Raw genomic sequence first — 19879 nt, 5'->3', positions numbered from 1 at the left:
TTTTTTTAAAAACAAGCCCTGAAAAATAAAACCCCCCCCGCCATCTTTCCAAATTTCCCATTTTTTTTTTTTTTTTTTTTTTTTTTTTTTTTTAAGCAAAAACTTTATTTTAGTATGACACAACAAAAAAAATTCTGGAATATTTGTGACGTGGAATGAAAATGATTCATGACTTTAAATTGTCTTACAAATGAAGCAGTTTGTTGAATTTGATTTTATTCTGTGGTATTAAACCAGGCAAAATACAAATGCATGCCACACTTTTGAAAAATTTTGAACCACGTATCATTTTCCTTCCACATAAGTTATCCACTACTTTGAATTGAACTTTCCCATTCGATCCAAATACATAAAATACACTGTGCATATAATTCAAGCTTGTGTTTGTAACTTGACAAAATGAAAAAAAAAAAAAAAAAAGATTGGTAGAAATGAATACTAATACCCAGTAGACTTGAAGGATTAAAGGGAAATTATGTTTGACATATCTGAAATATTGTGTGTGGAAAGTTTATTAGAAGAAACTGAATTATGGTTGTCAGTTGCTATTAAATGTTGAAGCGGCTGCTTAAATGTTGAGGGATAATTCTTAAAACGGCGAAAGAGACTTTAAAGGTTGGCTTGTTCTGAGTAAACATTTTTTGAGAGCAGCTGTAGTTCAGTTTTAATCTGTTATGGAAACGGGATGTGGTCCGATTTTATGCCATAACGGCCTGCCATACAGCTGCCTCGCAAACTTTAGTCTTTTGACCAATTAGCACTATTTTGTTCTGTCAAACAGCAGCATGTGCAAGTGTTAAGACACATTAAAATACATTTTCTTTGCTGTTAGCTGAAATTTAGTGAAACCAACTTGACATATTTTGTTCCGATGCTACTTTAAACATACTTTCCTTTGAAAAATGAATGTATTACTAACCAATCCGGGTCATGTGGATGATTTTTGTTCTTGGCACAGTTAAGATGAAATAACGGAAAAGGACCGCGCATGCGCGCTGGTTTGAGTACCCCCTCCCCTAGCGGAGGCGCCATTGCTTTACATGGACTGTAGTTCAAGTTTTCCTCTCCGCACATGGAAACTCACTTATGCGGAGATAATAAAAAGACTCCAATCCCCGGCGAGAACAACTACTCTCCCTCTTTTTTCATCCTCGCCAAACAGGGGGGAGTAGTCACAGCTGGAAGGATAATGAGATGCGCATGAATTTACAATCTGGAATAACGGATTAGATAAACTAAATGGACCGCACGGTTCGTCTCGGCGAACCTGAATGAAGAATTTAAGCTGCTGTTAGTTAGATGTAAAACGACGACGCTGCGCCTTTTTTTGCGTGTGACGTCCAAAATCGAAAAAAAAAAGAAAAAGAAGGGACCAAACTTCAGGCTTAGCTTTCTCTCTGTGGATGGAGTTGAAAAGTTTCATCTTCAGTTGTCTCACAATGGAAAGACAAGCGCCCTTCGCTGGAAGTGGAGGTAAAGTGTCATTTACTTCGACGCGTTTGGGCTGAAACAGATTTTTCAACGTAGAGGGGGTTCCGGGCCAACAAAGAGGGACAGAAAGAGCAGATTTGGCGGCTTGTATAACTTGTTTTGCTGGCGTCCGCTCGGTTTAGGTTCTGCCAGCGAGCCGATAGAAAGTGGGAGGGGTGCAGATGTTATGAAGCTTTGGGTCCAGATGTTTGTGCGGTTGCAAGAGGTCTAAACGTCAAGTTGAACTATCTCCTGCCTCTCCTTGGGGCTCTAATGTTCGTTTAGAGCTCTGAAGGATGAGACAGGAACTAAAAAAGTTACAATTCTGATATTCTTACCATTTCAGTGGCTCATTTGTCACAAAGTATGTACAAATTGATAACAATTGATATTTAACAAAGAAGTGCCTGGCAACATGTTTTATGCTGTGCATAAACTAAAAGCAAGCAAGCCAAAAAAAAAAAATAAAAAAAAAATATATATATTGATGCATCTGAAGAGGAGCAAGTGTGTGTTAGTGAAAGGGAGACACTAATTGCATGGTAAAATGAGTTTGCATGAAAAAAAAAGGTGGCATCTGTATTGTATTATTGTAAGCAATTATATTTTTAAGGGTGGGTATCTTCACAAAAGAAATTCGCTAGAGTTTCATACTTTTCATGTTGTGCATCGTTATCGGGTGCAAAAAATATTGCAATTTATTGTGCTAAAGTTGCAGAATAGTTTGCTTCTTTTGCTACTTGAACTAGTTTAAAAAATATAATACAATTTATTGCATAAATCATAATTAATCCACATTAGATGTGTGCGTGTGTGTGTGTGTTTAAGGTCACGTCAATCTGATTTATGGCTAGCATTTGCTTTTCAATATCTTTTAGCCTACTGAATTTACCCCCAACAATAGCTGAGTTAATCAGTTATTAAACTTTTTTTTTTTAATTTAAGCTGGTTTATTTGTGGATAATATCAAAATTAGATTGATCTGAACATTTTTGTTAGTAGTTAACAAACAAAAATGAAACAATAAGAAGAACATCTGCTCTTATATTTTTGTTCTCCCTTAATAAGCATACAAATAATAATGACTGCCGCTAAACTGATTGCTGGTGGATAATTGATTTTATGATTAGGTAATACAAAGCAGCAAGAATTAATGAATTATCATATTTTTCGAGGTGTGTTGGATTTTTCTAGGAAAATATTTTAACCACCAGCTGAACTGACTGCCAAGTTATAAGAGGTGGGTAGTTCCAGGATTAAGAATAACGCTAGGATAAGGAGATTTAGCCTCAAGGCTTGCAACAAAATGTAAACACCAAGAGCTGACTCATTCATGGCCCTACTTTGCTTTTTTTATTGTTCTAATAATGTGTGTGTCTTTTTGTGTGTTTGTGGGAACAGGCTTTCTCTGGTCAGAGTGGATTACTGACTTTAGAAAAAAGAAGGAGCAAAACTCCAGGATATGAAGTTTGTTGCAGCAGCCTGTGGATTGTTCAGAGACCTTCCCTCCCTCACCTGGGCCACCTCTTGAACGATTCATGCATTTTCTGAGCTCAGGTGGGTGGGTAGCATCCTGTCAGCATCATTTTTGTGAGTCAGTGACACCTAAATTAAAATTATATGCCGCTGACTCATTACTACTGATGAGGAGCGCACATTTCCCGCACGACAAACCCATCCACAGTGACCGTGCTGTGCTTCTCCCTGCCAGCCTTCACTGAATCCCATCGTTCAGCGTTTTCTCACGTCGCAACTGGAAGAAACCCAATGTCTGCCTCCTCTCCCCCGTCCTTTCCTCGGGCCTTCCTGCACTCGCTCCATCCGCTCCACCCACCCTCGCCGGGATCGCCTGGACCGCTCTACCAGCGGCTCTCCAACGGGAGCCACAGCGCCCCAAGTCCTACCAACTCGCGTAGCTCCTTCCATGGGGTCTCCTTCCTGCTGCAGATCGGACTGACCCGGGAGACCGTGAACCTGGAGGCCTGTGATCTCTCGCTGTCCGCAGTCAAGGACCTGGTGTGCTCCATAGTTGATCAGAAGGTAAGAATGTCCTAAAATGTCTCTTTTATTTTATTTTTTTTAAAGTGCCATCCATGCAATCACTCACTCTTTGAAATTAAAGGTTTTCCTAAAAAAGTCAGCCATCGTAATGATGCCTCGGAGCTTGTCCTGCTGTCTCCCACCACGTTCATCTGTCCAGATCATGTTTTTCCAAAGCAGACATCTGTGCCATGTGCTTAAATAATGAGTCAAACACAGCAGAAACGTGCCGGACGGTCGCGCCGAAGCTCCTCCAGTTACACAACACGGCGTCCACATGCCCATTGTTTTATGTTGTGGTGTTTTATTACTTGACGTGAAACAAGTGCACAAACATGTACAGATCTATGCAGCACTTTTCGGTCCAATCTGGAATCCACTTTTATTTTCCATGACTGCGGTAGTGTGTTATAACCACACCGCTGGAGTGGATTTCAACACAACTGCCGGCCATGTTGCTAAACATAATTTACCATTTCTTTTGATTTCTGGAAAAATAACAACTCGGATGAGCACAAGTGATATATTTTTTTTCCGTTATTTTCCAGTTTTACTGAAATTTATCGAAAAGTTTTATTCATGGTTTATGTATTTTGGTTTCTGCGTCTGCACGTGTGTTCGTTTTTATAAAGTGTAACACTATTGGAAGAATAAGCATTTCAAGTTTTGCTATATGAAATAGCTGAAATAGCATGAAGAAGTAATTTGGGTAAAACTATTAACTCAGAAAAGATCTATATCTACCTAAGGTACAGATTCAACCAATCAGATATTTTGTTGCCAACTCCTGATCACAGATTTACTTTTTATTGCTTTTACCTGTAACTACCACTTTCTCATTGAGTACTTTAAGGCTGCGTTCACACAGCAGGCAAATGTGACTCAAATCCATTTCTTTGCACATATGTGACCCATACCTAACTTTTTCATCGCGACCTGAACATCCCAATTTCATTCTTTCCACCCCCTCCAAGAAATCTCATCTGTGCCACTTCTATATGTGGTACTAAATCAGATAAGAATCTGATTGGTTGCAAAGCTTCTGTGGTCTAAACGGTCTTGTCACATCTTTACATCTTATGTGACTGTTAGGTCATTGATGTGTGGTGTGCATCGTAATTCTGCACCAAAAGAAGCCAGATCAGATGTGAACAATGGCTGAAAATTATAATTATGAAAGAAGTCTGTGTCAGTGGATCACATCACATCACAATCCTGCTACTTGTGGTCAGACTGGGCATCCTGGGCGTCCTGTCTTTTTATTAGCTACCCCGTGTTGCTATGATCTTGTGACAATACTGTTGGCTCTAAATAACTTTAAAATTGATCCATAGTCGATGTTATCATTATCATTTCTGAAATCCATTGTCAATTATTTATGTTAGGAGTAGAAACATCACCACAATCAGGCTGCATTACACAGCTCTACATGTCACAAATTTACATATTTGACTATTACTTCTGAACAAACCAAACTTAATCAAGAGGTGATGTTTTAGGTTCTTTAGCAATTTGCATTCACTAGTAGCGTTGCTACCATTCCTGAAGGAAGCGTCAGTCCCTGCGTTTATAACAGGGTATCTGTTTGTACTCAGAAAGTTGCAAGGTTTTAGGGTCTCTCAGAATTGAGGCTGAAAAAGATGGAGGTCACTGAGTAGCCTCAAGCTCAGTGTCCATTGTGGCTGACAGCCATATAAAACACTTTGAGAGTTATAGGTATAAACTATTTATTCACATGTCTGACCGTTTCTGCAAATTAAAGCACAGGCACTCACTGTATCCTGCAACATCTACTTGTGAACATCTGCTTTTAGTGTTTACGTAAGGTGTTGAAATAGTCCTTGCATTGCTAATCACAAAACAAATGGGACAGGTTTTCCAAGTAGCAATAAATAAATCATCATCGCTTATGTTATCATTGACATAATCTGCTCTTCAACTTTAAAAACAAACCAAGGGTAGCATGTTCCATGTCGAGCGAAACATGACTCTTTAAAAGGATAAAACTTAGCAACTTTGCTGTAATTCGCTCAGCTTCCTGTTATCTTGAAGTCTAGTTCTCTGTTGTGGTAGCCTGCATGAACAGACAACATGCCTCTACATAATACACAGCTTCCTTTCTAGAAGCTTCTACTAGCTTTTGCGTGTTCTCTCCCCTTGATTTGAAATTATCTACAGCTATTAAATTGACAGTTTGATGTATATTCTTAGTATTATGTCATGGCTGATATCCCATTTGCCAGTGCTTAAAAAGTAAATGTTGACATTTATGTGATATTTGATGTAAAAACCCTTACACCTTTGACTGTAGAGGCTCATGTATGCTTTCTGTACTATGGGACATAATTTCTGCTCATTTGCATTTATTGTAGAAATAGTAGATGCATTTCAGATGTCATCTTTGAAGCCAAATCATGTCATATAATTTCTGATATAGTGGAAATGGCTAACTTTGTCTATGCTAACAACTTTTATGCAAAGGAATTTTGTTGTCGGTGTCACATTATAGGTTGAAAACAAATTAGATTTTTATTTTCCGACAATCTGATGACCTAACGTGGTCAATCAAGTGTGAAGTCATGCCATTCTGGTCATTAGACAGGTTTTTTTTAAAACTTTTTTTTTTTGTTTTTTTGACTTATTACAAATTCTAAATAGTATTTACCCAGCACTAAGTTTTACCAAATCATCAGGTTGATTTGTATTCACCTGCAAGTTCTCAACATCTGTCTAGTGCTGTAAATATCTCACTCAGTTGTTGTTTTGCATTAATATTTTCTGCACTTGTTGCATGGGATTAATAGAGAGCGAAAGCCTAGTGAATTAATTTAATAGCTCGAAAGTGGATCCATCATCGCCTTTTTTTGGCCTCTTTTGATTAATGTTGATTACTCTGTTTGGTCTGTAATTATCGTTGATGGAATAAAGAAGAGCCTGATTAAAAAGAGCCATTTCATCAGCAGCTGGAATATGCAGATTTAGACTGGACGGAGCAAGGCTGATGTTTGACACAGTGGTTGTTAAAAATGAAGAGGAATGACATGAGGAGCTGGCTTAAACAGCAGGAGGATGTGGAATTAGCCATCTGTACTGAGTTTGGGTCCTTTGCCTCCAATGTTTTCTGAGTTGACATTCCAGAGGAGCTGGGTAATGTTGTTGTTCTTTACGAGGTCTGCTGATTCTCACTAGCTAGTTATGAGCAGTTCTGGTCCGCAGACCAGAAAATCTCATCACCACGGACATTTAGATGGATTCTGTAATATGTTGGATCTGTTGCAAGAAAACAGTAAGAGGAAAAAGAGTTGGAAGTATGAGGCTTTCAAGACTCTGAGAAAATCAGTGCACGGTCCTCCCAACCAGCACATCTGCCAAGATAAAATCCATACTACCTTTCTCTTGTGTACTTTTTTTTAATCACAAAAGATGGTATCCATTCAGAGGTGGTGGGATTATCTTGGTTCTTCTCTACATTATTGCAGCAGAACACATCGAGCCTGCTCAACTGCTTTTGTTGTAAAGTTTGTCTGCCAATTGTAGTGTGCTGCTTCAACTATTTCATGACATCCAGCCAAATGGCTTTGAGATCAACGGAAAATATGACTGTATCCTCGTGTGCTTTCAGTTTATCCCTGCCTCGCTTCTTGTTTTAAAATATGCATGACAGTGGGAAGTTTTTGCACGGTCCAGGTATTCGTGCCAATTTGTAAAGCTGTGGATCTCTAAACCTGGTTTGATTGTCCACTGATGGATGTCCCATGGCGTCTCTAGTCAGCAGAACTTCAGGTGTCTGTCATCGAAGTGGAGACAGGAAACGATTTTGGACTTCATCTGGCAATATCTGCAAAAAAAAAAAAAAAAAAAAAAATTAATGCAAGTGCGCTTCCCTCCCGTGGTGCCGTTTCCTCCGCTGAGACTTGGCCCGTTTCACCAAGTGACTCACTATTCAGTCATGCAACAAACAGGGATGCTCAGTCCAACTAGAATCTATGCAGTCCGGTGTCAAGCTTTCTGCTGTGTCATCATTTGTGAACTTTCCGAGTTGATTTCAGTTCCCTTGTCTTAGTTGTGTAAAAAGTGAAGTTCCACTGCTGCCTTTTGGTTTCCCACCTTTATACTGCAAACAACCTTTTACTTTTACCAGTACAACGTTAAATGGCAATAACAAATGATTTAATTTAAATACAAATCTAGATTTGCATTTATGCCCATTTATTCTGGTACCCTTAAATTGAAGACTGCTTTCAGAAGTCACTTACTGATTAAATACAGTTCACCTGTGTCTTATTTACTCTCAGTATAAATACAGATGTTTGGTGAAGGCTTCTCAGGTCTGTTGGAAACCATTAGTGAACAAAAAAGGATCATGAAATTCGAAGAACACAGCAGAGATGTGTGTACGTTTTAGTTATGAAACGACATCCTGATAATCGTGCATCTCCTGGAAATCTGTTCAATGCAACATTTGAGAGTGCATTTGCAGTTGTATGGCACAACTGCAAACCAACCAAGACACATGGCTGTACATCTAAACCAGAGGTGCCCAAAGTTGGTCCTGGAGGGCCAACATCCTGCATGTTTTAGTATGAAAAAGTTAAAAGTGTGTGAATACTTTTGAAAGTACTGTAAAAGTTTGCTTTAGAAACATAGTTAACATTTGGAATTAAACTTAAGGTGGGTAACGTGAAGTTAACGTCAGACCTTACAATCTAATGGTAGTGGAAGTGGAAAACTTGAATTATTATATCTTTAAACCAACCACAAATTAGCTTTCTGATATTTTTATTAGAGCTTTGTGCTTAACGAGATTTCTTTGTTTTACGGGAACATGACTCATTTTTGCCAACGGTATTCATTTGTATTTTGGATAGGACTGCTGCTGTAAACGTCAAAGACCTCAAAGACAAACTTTCAGTACTTCATGCAGAAAAAGAGTGACCACAATGAAGTCAGGACGCTAGTATCACATCTGTCTACTGCTGTCTGCGTTTTGTCCCTTCTAACATTTTCTGACCAATGTATGCGTCTGACCAAAAATAACAGATTCTTCTTTTCATCTATGTAAGCGGAGGTTTGTTGACTGAAGGCCGAAGTGATGCTCAAATTAACTCAAGACTTCATTACAGTACTGTTTATAGCACTTTAAAACTGGTTGCCTTACATACTGATGATAATGATAATGATGCAGATATGTTTTTACTTTCTGGCGAGAGAAATGCATGTGAACAAGAGCAGCAACATAGTAAAGAAAAAAATCAAGTCATCTTCTTGGATTTAACAGATTTAACTGTATCTCACCAAAAACTAAATAATAATTGATAAACTTGGTCAACGATAAGAATGATTCATTTCAGTTTTAAAATGTATGAGCTGAACTTCGAGCCTAGGATGATAGATTTACATCTAGTAAAATACAGTTGATATAAGTTAGACCAGGTAGCATAAAAGCAGTGGGGCTGAACTAAGCTTTAAAAACTGCCAGCTGATTCTTTGTTGTATTGTTTCATTATTTTTGGAATGTTGCAAATAGGGTTTTTTTTTTTTTTAATGCAGAAAATAATCTTAAATTTTCATCCTGGAAGAAAGTGAAGCCTCAAAAGGCGTCAAAACCTGTTTGACACCTGTTTTGGTCAGAGTTTTAGTTAGTATTAGTTACATTTTAGCTTGGAGATGTTGCTGTCGTTCCACAGCATCAGTGTGTTTTAACTCATTTGGTGTTAAGTAGTGTGGCTTACACACAAGTTCGAGCTCCTAAAGAGGATTAGGAAGAAAAGTGAACTTGTTGTTTTGCTGCATTCAAAGTGGAAAACAGTTGCTGCTGTGGTACGGGTATCGTAGCAATCTGCAGTCGCATTCTTTTGGTATCTTCTTAAATCTTGTGACCATAGCTCAAGGACAAATAGTTGGTTTCTTCCTGACGTCGGTGCTTTGCTTTCCTTAAACATTGCTGTCTTTTTAAGTTTCATTTTCGTCTGTTGTTTTTTCCACACTAAGGTTTTAGGTCGTGTGTTCAAACTTCATAAGAAGTCACGCAAATTCTGAAGTCACCATATTGAAAATCCACACCACACGTGAATTCAATATATAGCATTGAAGTGGTTTGGCATCAGTAAAACTCCCAGATGTTTGCAAGGTTGACTTTTCATGTCTCCCCTTAACTCTTTCTTCTTGAATCTGTCTCATTGTTGGACAGGGAGTCATGCAGCCTTGTTATAATAGCAGTGCATTGTATAGATTTTGTGCAGCTCATTCCCCTCCCTGCGAAAGGCTCAGCCACATGACTTGGCCAGATTCCACTGGATAGATTTCCTTTCTCTGTTCTCTGAGCTGATCTAAAAAGTAGCTTTTGATAGTAGTGGTTTGAAACACAATAAGCAGTTCTAGCGGGTTACAGCTAACCTTAGAACAGAACAACCAGGTCTAATAGGTTCAGGCTCTCACAAGTCCTGAATGCTTTCAAGTCACTTCTCGTAGCGTCACCCCTCTGGAGGCAGTTGCAGTACAGGCTCCTAGGAGGCCGTGAGAAAGGACGAAAGCAACCAACCATTGGGTGGTGGAGGCAGATCTGATCCAAGATGGCTTGTTCACATCCCGGCTATGGCTGCGCCGTGACTCCAAGCCGGGAGCTCGCTGTGCTCCGACTTCTCCTTCTGGTGTTTTTTGGGGGTGGGGGGGTGGCTTGATGAATGGCGCGAGATAAACATCCATAGCTTCCACTTGTCGAGCGCTTCCTGTTTGGTGTCGCCCAAGTCCTCTCGTGCAGCCAGCAAGGGAGCATTTGTGGGACAAAAGTTCACGACTCTGAGAATGACTCCCAGCAAGCCAGCTGGTCGCCCTGGACCGCCAGCCAGATACGGAGCATTCCATCTTCACCCCGGCATATTTGGAGAATGATGTGATGCTGATGATGATGATGATGATGATGATGATTATGGGTGGGATCAGACTATTAGGACAGTGAAACATTTCAGTCAAAGACTTGCTGGACGACTTGTTAGATTGGTTTTGCATTCAGCAATGTTTTTGTAATTTTTAATTTTTACTGCTTACTCCAAAGTGTCAGTTCAGTTCCTCTGAATCATATGAGAAGAAAATACTAAGGGTTTTCTCTGATGTTCCTGTGTTCCTGTTCCTGTGTTCAATACATGATGCTGTTGCAACTGCAGTACAGCTGGAAGGGCTGTGAAAGGCAGCTGCCTCAGCCACAGGTTTCCCCGCTGGTTTTGTCATTGCTGCTAACTCCCAGGCTCTGGTTGAGGTCTGTGCAGCTGCCTCTGTAATTACCGAGACAAAGACCTTTTTGAGTCAGAAACTGGTTAGAGAACACAAGAGAATGGCAAAGCATTATAAAGTAAAAATTAAGAGTGCTTTTAAATATTTTTTTAAAAAGTATCTCTTGGAAAACACTATAAAAATCAGTGCTGGATACTATTTGTTGCTGTCTTTTGTGTCTAAAGTAAAAGTAAGTTTTAACAAATGAAGACAGAAGCGACGGTACTCCTACCAGCCCTGTTTAAGTTACATACTTTCTTTTGTAAACATGTGTTACTTACACAGCTGAATGGGAAAAAAAAACACACAAACTGAATGACTTTAGTAAGAAAGGTAAAGAAAAATAGGGTTACGATGCACACCCTTATTCTAGTACTTCTTTGCAGAACTCTGATTTTATTATACCATTTCGATTTTTTTTGGCTGTAGTCTAACAGTATGACAGATCTTTACCTGATACTATACACTCATTCTTTAAAAAAAAAGATCCAAATTTGTCAGAAAGCTGTGCTGAAAGATTAACTGGAGATGTTGTTTTTGCATCAAACATATCTTTCACAATTCTGACAAAAAAAAACAACAACCTTAGTTTCAAATTGCCTAGTTTCTTTACATCTCAATGGGCCTTGTATTTTAATAGTGCATACACATGTTTTATCCTCTCTGAATGAGAGAATGCACCAGGTGAAACATTCGCAAGCCCCACTTCACTCCAACTAACCTTGACTGAAACACAAAGGAAATAAATCACCATCAGACTCCCTTGTAGTCAAGAGATGATGCCAACAAGTGCATCATCCCTTGGAGCTGGTAACCGTATTTCACCCCAGAAGATGTCCCGGCGGCAGCAGCAGCGTAGAACCATGTGTGCTATACGAAGCCAAAACTTTCCTGGAAAGTTCATTTGGCTTTTTGTCAACAACAAAACCAGTCACCAGTGAATCAAAACAACTGGTATTGGTTTTAAAAGGCATGGTAATTGCTCCTTTTATACATAGGTTTTCAGTGTTTATTTTCAGGCTTACTGATGTATGTATTCCAAAACCATGGGGTTGACTAAATTTATATCGCAGTGGGGATTGATGCACATGCACAACCTAAAGCCATTTTACACAAGGAATCTATCAATTTTCCTGGTCTTGGAGTAATTTGTGGAAAATGGGGGAAGAAAGAAAAAAAAAGAGGGGGGGGTATCTCTGAAGTTAAGTGAGCTAAGTAATTTCTACCATCTGCACTGCACATTGCTGCCGCCTTGCTCCCCTTTAAATGTAAAGTGGCAAGGCAGAACACAAGGCCTGGCCGCAAGAGTCGGAGAATGACAGAGTGGAGAAGTTTGGATCTCTCTGGAGAAAGGGGGCTCTTTGCGGAGGGGTTTGAATTTTTTTTTTCCTTCTCAAAACCACCAGAAGAAGGCAAGTTGCACCACTAAACGTGGCTTGTAGTTTGCCTGAATATTCTTCACCGCACTTGACTTGCCAGTTGCGAGTTTTTAATCTTGCACCACTCCAATCTCTGCTAATGCTATCTGAAATGGCTTTGATTATTATTGTATTGAAGTGGTGGAGTGCAGCGTAACGGTGCACCCATTTAATATGTGGGACTCCCAGCCATTTTGTTTCTGTGAGGCCCTGCACGTGTTATTTGGGATTGCTTCCCATCAGCGCTGATGAATTTGTAACCGTGGATTACCACGGTTCAGTGAAAGAGGATTTCTCGTTTCCCTTATTAATTTACTTATTAACAATCGACTTTGACTGGCTTCCGTCTAGGGAGCTTCAAGCATGACAAATGCTGACTAGAAACAGTCAAACTAACATTGCTGGCACAAAGCTTACCCTCTTCATATTAATGCATCCCTTTTCTGTGTAGCCAAGTTAATCTTTGCTCACTAGAGGAGCTCTTAGGAGCAGAAGATTACACATTTTTTAGGAGATCTGCCAAAATGTATTTCCGGTGACCAGCAGTGAAGTTCACGTAACTTCTATTGTTGCCTTTCAGTCATTTCATCGAGGCAATATTGATCTCTGTAGCATTTAGCAGGTTTCAGAATGTCTTATTCTGTGTTGTTTTCTCAGCACTGTTTGCCTTTCCTGTCTCTCAGAGCAGAGAGTGATCTGTCAAACTGATAGGAAGGTGGCAGAGGAAGTGAAATTATATGTTGATGCAGCAAGAAGGTCTTTGCGCGTCAGAGGGTAAAGGGCGTGCAAAACGTTTAACTAGTAGCATTGTTTCTAATGTATTAAAATGGAACATTAGAAATTGTACTGCTGCTGAACTTTAGTTTGAATTTCAAACGAAAAGAAAGCTACTCAGCAGGGCTCCTTCTGTCACTGTGTCTCTTTATTCAGCTACATTGGCTGGTTAGCTGCCCTCAGAGCCGCTCCCTGTTTCCATATTCCCTCCGCTGCTGCTCTCCAATCGGCTGTGGTCGGCGGAGCAGCACAGCCTGTTCGAGTCTGTGTGAAATGGCTTTTCTGCACGCTGCCCCTGCCATTACTCTTGTCCCTGCATATAAACATTTAGAGAAATTGCCTGTTGGGGCTTGTGTTTTAGAAGGAGGTGACAGGTTAAATGTTGAAATGTGGCTTTTCTGCTTGTTTTTGAGTTGGCACCAACTGCGTTAAGCAAAATTAAGTCCACAAAAGAACCTGGAAATCAAGGAGCTTGTTTTTAATGGCTTTCTGAAACAGACCTCGCAATGATTCTTGATGTTTTTTTTGTTTTTTTTTGTTGAGCAACAGATGTCTGCTCCTACATCCTGCTATTACCACACACCTTCTGACCTCCATCAGAACAAGAGAAAGTGCAGACGCCATCAATCTTAGCAGAAATTGCCCCCAGGTTCATCTGTTCATTTGCTCCATGTGGAGCTGGTGGCTTTTTCCTGGACCAGATAGGGAACATGGAGTTAGTAGTTAAGTACGCTGCCTTGTAATACTATCCATATACTTTAAACTTTTTCAGATTTTGCCACATTACTTTCAAGCATCTGATTGACTAACACAAAATAGTGCCTAACTGTGAGGATAATTATGGTTTTCATTAGAAAAATAAACAAAAAAATCTGTTACCAGTGGGATGCGTTTTTATGATGACATTAAATAACACCCAAAGTAGCCAAATGGCTTCAGAAGCCACTATTATGATAAATGGCATTCATTTGTGTGAAATTTAATCACATCTGAAATCTAGCTATTTTGTAGCTGTGAAGCATAAGAGGTTTGTTATAGAATATCAGTGAAAACACAGCACCATAAAGACCAACGATCACAGCAGACAGGTCAGGGATTAGTTTGTGACTGTTTGAAAGAAAACTTCAAGAACTTCGAGATACAATTTACCACAAGTGGCACAAGAAAATTCAGAAGAAGGAGCTCTGGTAATTGGCGTTTGCTGTTGTGGAAGAAAACTTACTTAGTCTCTATGGTGAAAGATAGCGGTGTTGATATCATGATGTGGGGATGCTTTTGTCCTGCAGGTCAGTGCTGATTTGGAAGATGGATGGAGCTAAATAATGCACAGTCTTGGAAGAAAACCTGTTGGAAAACACTTGAAATTGGGAAGAGATTCACGATGGCTCTAAAGAGACAGACAAGAGCTACTGTTGTTACATGTTAGTGACCCTGTCAAAACCCAAACCTAACCCTCTTCAGGATCTGTGGCAGGAGTTGAAAACTGCTAACCAGGAACTCTTGATCCAATCTGATATGTTTGCATTTTTTGAGAACCATGTTTGGTTTTCCTACTACTTTACTTTGGCTGTACACCACTTTGGGTTGTTCTGTCTCATAGATTTCAAATAAGATGCCTTGTAGCTCCCGACATTTGTAGCTGTAATTTGGTATGAAAACTTTTGCAAGGCACCATATATGTTTAAGGCAGAGGTTCAGGGGTTGGATCGTTTGCAGCCATAACTCATCAGCTGTGTGCAGGGGCCTGGCCAAGCTTGTCTTAGATCATGCTGCTGTCTTCCTGTGAGGGCCTTAGATCCTGTGACTCAGCCTTCCTCTGGTCTGCCTGGACACTGCTCATGCCTGTAAAAAGCCATGCACACACTCATGCATACACAGATACATGAAACCACACACCTATAGATATATAGGTCACTGTAGAGATGCAAGGATGTTTCTGTTACTTATGTAACTGTTTTGCAGTGTTAGACTAAAAAAGCCACCTGGTTGGATTAGCGATACAGTGGTTTGTAACTAAACAATGACCTCACCTCCATTATCTCCTCAGCACTTCTGTGGCTTTTGTACTTTAGGCCAATTCAGCTCAGGAGGAGTAATGTTTCTCCAGATCAAAATAATAAAAAACATGTCAGAATAACTGTAGGATTTTCTTCAGACTGCTCTTGGCTTTGGCTGGAAACCATCTGCTTTTGTGATTGATGCAAATAAGGTAAGCGGTATAGCTTTCTTATCGTCTCATGCCGATTGAACGACATCTAAGATGACAGGTGTCTCCTCTCCTGTTATACTGTGGTCTGGCCAAGGTTCTGTAGCTAATCGCGGTGGTTAGAGGAGCGATTCCACCACGTCTGCACCGGTTAAAAAAAAACAACAAAAAAAAAACAACAGATGACTTACAAAGCAGCACAAAAACTAGCAGAGTTTATTGCATATAATATCTTGCCACTTTTTTAACTTCAGGCATTTTGTAGCTGTGCAAAGCCTAACTAAAGTGATCAAACATCTCTGGGACTTGCAGACTGATAACCTTACAGCGTAGCCTGTAGCATGTTGTTGCTGCAAAGAGCAACAGTTGAATTACTGTTAGGATTTTGACCTTGTTTTGCTTGTGTCACACTGTAGCACCACATACGTGTGGAGCGCAGCGTTATTTCATGCTTAGCTAGGGCTTCGGGGGTTTAGAAGCATCGAGTGTCATTCAAAATGTTGCGCTGCTACATTCTGTAACGACATTGAGCTCATACTGTAAGAACTATGAATGAACAGCGAGGCATATTCCCCCACATGGAAGAAAACACGTTAATCAGCCCTAAAAGTGAGAAAGTAACTGTTTCTATTACCACTAAGCCACCGCATGAGTTTCCTTTCTGCTGCATGTGGCTCATTGAGTTAAAACTTTTCCTTTTGCAGAGGAAAGTCGGCTATGTAATGAGGAACATATACAGTGACTTTGTTTCAGTGCACGATGGGATGGATTTGCAGGATTCTGGAGGTGTAGAAAGATGAAGTATGTGACAGCCACGCATACCCTCCCCCCCATTTCTTGTGCCTCCAGCTGTAGGGTGTTTTTCTTGGCCTGCATGTAAAAACACAGAAGCAAACAGTTTTATGTTATGTATGGTGGAAACAAAGCATGCATCGCAGAGTTTGGAGGAGAGGGAATTACCTAAAAAAATGTCATTTTTTTCCTGAACATTACATGTGTTTGTCTTCACAATACTTTCTCATATACTGTAATAGCCATGCTGCAGAGCTTTGTGAAGTCCTTTCACACACAAAAAAAAGGTTGAAGGTGAAGTGGCATAGCTTTGACTCAGTGGAACTAACTTATTTTATTCTTTGAGATATTGTTTTTACATTGTGCATTTTTTTTTACAGTGTGTAATTTAGTTTCTGTTTTGAACTGAAGATAAAAAAGTTTGTTTTCCTTGTAAATAGTGACTTTTCGTAAAATAGACCATATTATGGGATAAACTGTATTTTTACGAAGTAATAATAATAAAAAGAAGCCATATGATGAAAATAAGGAACTGTTAGGGAGAGTGGTGTGCTCTAATTTAAACTGTTGAAACATTAAATATATTCTATCTTTATCTATTAGTCAAGATTTGGTTGCATTCAGTGTTTTTGTTGCAACTGTTGCATTTGAGTATTTTAGAATACCGGTTCAAAAGGTGAAAACCCTTTATACAGTGGATGAAATAACTCCTGCTAATTTTCAAAACAAAAGCACATTCTCTAAATACTGCTGTAGTTTCATTGTAATGTGGAGAGCCAGAATATCAGCAAAAAAAAATAAAAATACTTAAATAAAAGGGCTTTAAAATCATTTGTATTGTGTCCTTGTGTGATTGAGTGAAATAGGCACCACTTAGAATCAGCTGACTTAATAGGATGTAAGAAATTATTTGTAGCCAATCACCAAGTTTTCCAAACGGGATTTTGAGCCATTCCTTTTTACAGAAGCTCTCTAAATCCTTCAGTGCTCTTGTTTTCTGCTTGACAATGTACAGGTTTTCTGTTGGACTGAGGTCTGAAAACTGATTTGGCCACTCCATGACTTTAATCTACTTCTTCTTTGGTCACTCATTGTTGTGTAGTGAAACCTTTGTTTTTTATTTTTTTATTTTTTAATGCTGGACGACTCATTCTTTACCCCACTTTGGTGTTAACCTAGATTTCCATGTAAATGACCCCGTTCATTAGTCTATCAAAGCACTGAAATGGCCCTGGGGCTGTAGCAGAGCCGATTTGTACTGATTGGAAATCTTGACTGGGGAACTGAAACCTATATATGGCTTCTGTAGCTAGGGGATGGTTGACCTCGGTAGTTTACACTGTAGCATGTTCCTGATGGTTGTCTGGTTATGTGGTCTTATTGCTTTCAGATCACTAACAAGTTCTCTAAATCATCACTGGCTGTGGAAACTTCCCATTGGATACCAGACAGCTTGGATTGTTTCTGGTTAAGGAGTTTAATATATTGAATGTGACAGCTTGAGTCCTTATTATGTGGTTGTGGTGATTCTTGAAGCATCAACTGCAGACCATCCCTTTTGAATCTAACCCAATTCTTTAATGGGATTACTTCACAGTCCTCTCAAGGCTGCAGTTATCTGTGTTGGTTGTGCACTTTTTTGCCACATCTTTTACTTCCAGTCAACTTTCCATTAGCCACACTTATCAAAACGAACCAAAACTATTAATGAATTAGCATGAAAAAAAATATGATAAGATGTATTGTACCTGTATTTTATCACATAAATGTTACTATTTTAGTTTTGTATGTAGTGTTAGGAATGTATTTGAGCTTCTTTCCCATTTAACTCCTTTTCTTCATCATGAATTAGCAACATTCATAAAAATTTGAGGAATATTTAATATTAGCATGATGCAGTTTTACATCTGTGCAGTAGTACCATTTTTGCATTGATGCAGTTCCATAATTAAAACTATAATTGTATTTCAAAATTAGATAATGTGTATATTTGTTCCTGAAGAAAGAACTGTATAGTCACTCTAACCTTTTTTATATTGAAACAGTTCATAGATGACGAAAAAGTTACTAAAGCAATTTAATTTAGTAACACCATTTCTGAAAAGAATTCATTTTTTTAATGCTACTTGAAAATTCCTGTGCAAATTTTAACATTTGCATTTGATATGCACAGGAATTTGCATAATTTACCCTCAACACTGGTGAGCATATGCAACTAGATTTTCCAGTGCCGTATTTTGGCAAAGTATGAAGTATCGAAGCGTATTTTCCTCTTTTGTGGGTGGTAAGTTATACCTCAATTTACCGTTTTGATAAAAAAAAAAAAACTTTCCTTTCTAAGAAACCTTTACTGTGGTTTATTCCTTTATTGTAAGACTTGTATACTAAATATGAAACATCTTAAAGCATTCCGGGGCAAAAATCCTGCTATTAGTTGCCTCTAAGACCAGAAGCTCGGTTTAACGTACAACAAACTAAAGAAAGTTATCTTCTGTCTTTTGATGAAGTTTCTCCAGGGTATGTGATCCACTTTCTTTCACAATTAAATAATTGCAAACTTATAAGTCAATAGTGTTATTTATCTGTTGAATAAAAGCACATTTGATCACACACAGACCCTGTGACGGCCTGTATCTTGCCACCTCAAGCAAAATAAACAAGCGCCTTCCACCTCCTGACTGGTGTCGAATATTTCACAAGAGCCAGGCACCTTGATTAAAAAAAACAAAACAAAAAAAAAAAAAATACACTCCAGCTTTTTGGAGGTTGAATGTTATTTTACTTGAATACCTTGTTTTGTCATTGCATTTCTTCAGTAACCTAGATGTACGTGCTCATACCCAATCGGAGGAGCAGTTGTTCTCTCAATATCTCCCTAAAGCCATAGCTTCGGTTCCCAATAAATCTTAAGAAATGCCAGCTACAAAGTGGTAAAGATGTCTTTTAAGTTTAGGTTTACATGAAGCGACGCATCATTTCTGCTTTCTTAATGAAAGACTGCATTGCTTTAAATAATGACAGCTCACAGCATTTTCTAAACGAAATGTTGTGCAACTTTAACCTTTACACCGTGGGTGTCTGGCTGTGTCAGATTAGATATTTACAGTGTTAGAAGGAAGAATGGCCTAATGCAGTGAAAATAAACCACATGACAGTTGAATGCCAGAGGTAACGGGGCCTTCCTTCCCTTTGCCATTTTAGGAAAAAATTGCGCCTGTTTTGAAGAGTGTTATAGGCAGCCAAATAACACTAATGATAAATAAGATTGTAGAGAAAAGTCAGAAGAGATAAACTTAGATGATTAGTTAACCAATCAAACTATTCATGGAGTAAAAAACAAAAACACACACAATCTCAAAGCTGAAACTTTATTCTTTAATTCCTCTTTTTAGTTTTATGTTTTTATAAATTTATCAAAACAAAACATTCTGGTTCCTGATATAATTTATGAAACTGTTATCTAATTTATTTTATTTTTTTTACTTTTACAGTGTGTTTACCAGTTGAACAAATTTTTGTCATCACATCTGCGTGGTCCTTTGCCAGGTTGTAAAGGTGTATATCAGCCTAATATCCAGCAGCACACACTTTCTTCACTGCGATCACACACTACTCTTTACACCATTTGACTTGAGAAATCCATTTTACTGTGCCTTGCAAAACCTTTTTACATTTCGCAGTATAACCACAAACATGAGTGCATTTTTTTGAGGTTTTCTAATAGATGAAGACAAAGTTGTGAATAGTTGTGAAGTGCTGAGACATGAAGCACGTGGTGTGGATTCAAATGCATGTGTGTTAAATATAAGCAAAACTGTTGTGCACCATCCTCAGCATGTCTGATTCTGCTGATCAACATTTACAAAACAGTCGGACATCGGAGGATGATATGAAGTCTCAGTTCTGTGTA

General features: G+C 38.9%; 1 protein-coding gene across 1 annotated transcript in view; it reads left to right on the top strand.

The window, feature by feature from the left end:
- The first annotated feature begins 1020 nt into the window (after window positions 1–1020).
- The window catches only part of prkd3 (protein kinase D3), a 50675-nt gene continuing 31816 nt past the window's right edge, over window positions 1021–19879 (top strand). Inside the window, exons 1-3 of the mRNA XM_015034806.1 lie at window positions 1021–1473; window positions 2872–3027; window positions 3182–3510. Of these exons, the coding sequence (XP_014890292.1) occupies window positions 3009–3027; window positions 3182–3510 (348 nt within the window). The 5' untranslated portion in view covers window positions 1021–1473; window positions 2872–3008. The remainder of the gene's footprint in view (window positions 1474–2871; window positions 3028–3181; window positions 3511–19879) is intronic.

The sequence above is a fragment of the Poecilia latipinna genome, unplaced genomic scaffold (genome assembly GCF_001443285.1).
Source record: "Poecilia latipinna isolate Pla-1442-1.1 unplaced genomic scaffold, P_latipinna-1.0 Scaffold312, whole genome shotgun sequence".
NCBI classification, from domain to species: domain Eukaryota; kingdom Metazoa; phylum Chordata; class Actinopteri; order Cyprinodontiformes; family Poeciliidae; genus Poecilia; species Poecilia latipinna.
Note: the sequence above shows the minus strand (reverse complement) of the source record. Positions and strands in the feature narration are given on the sequence as shown.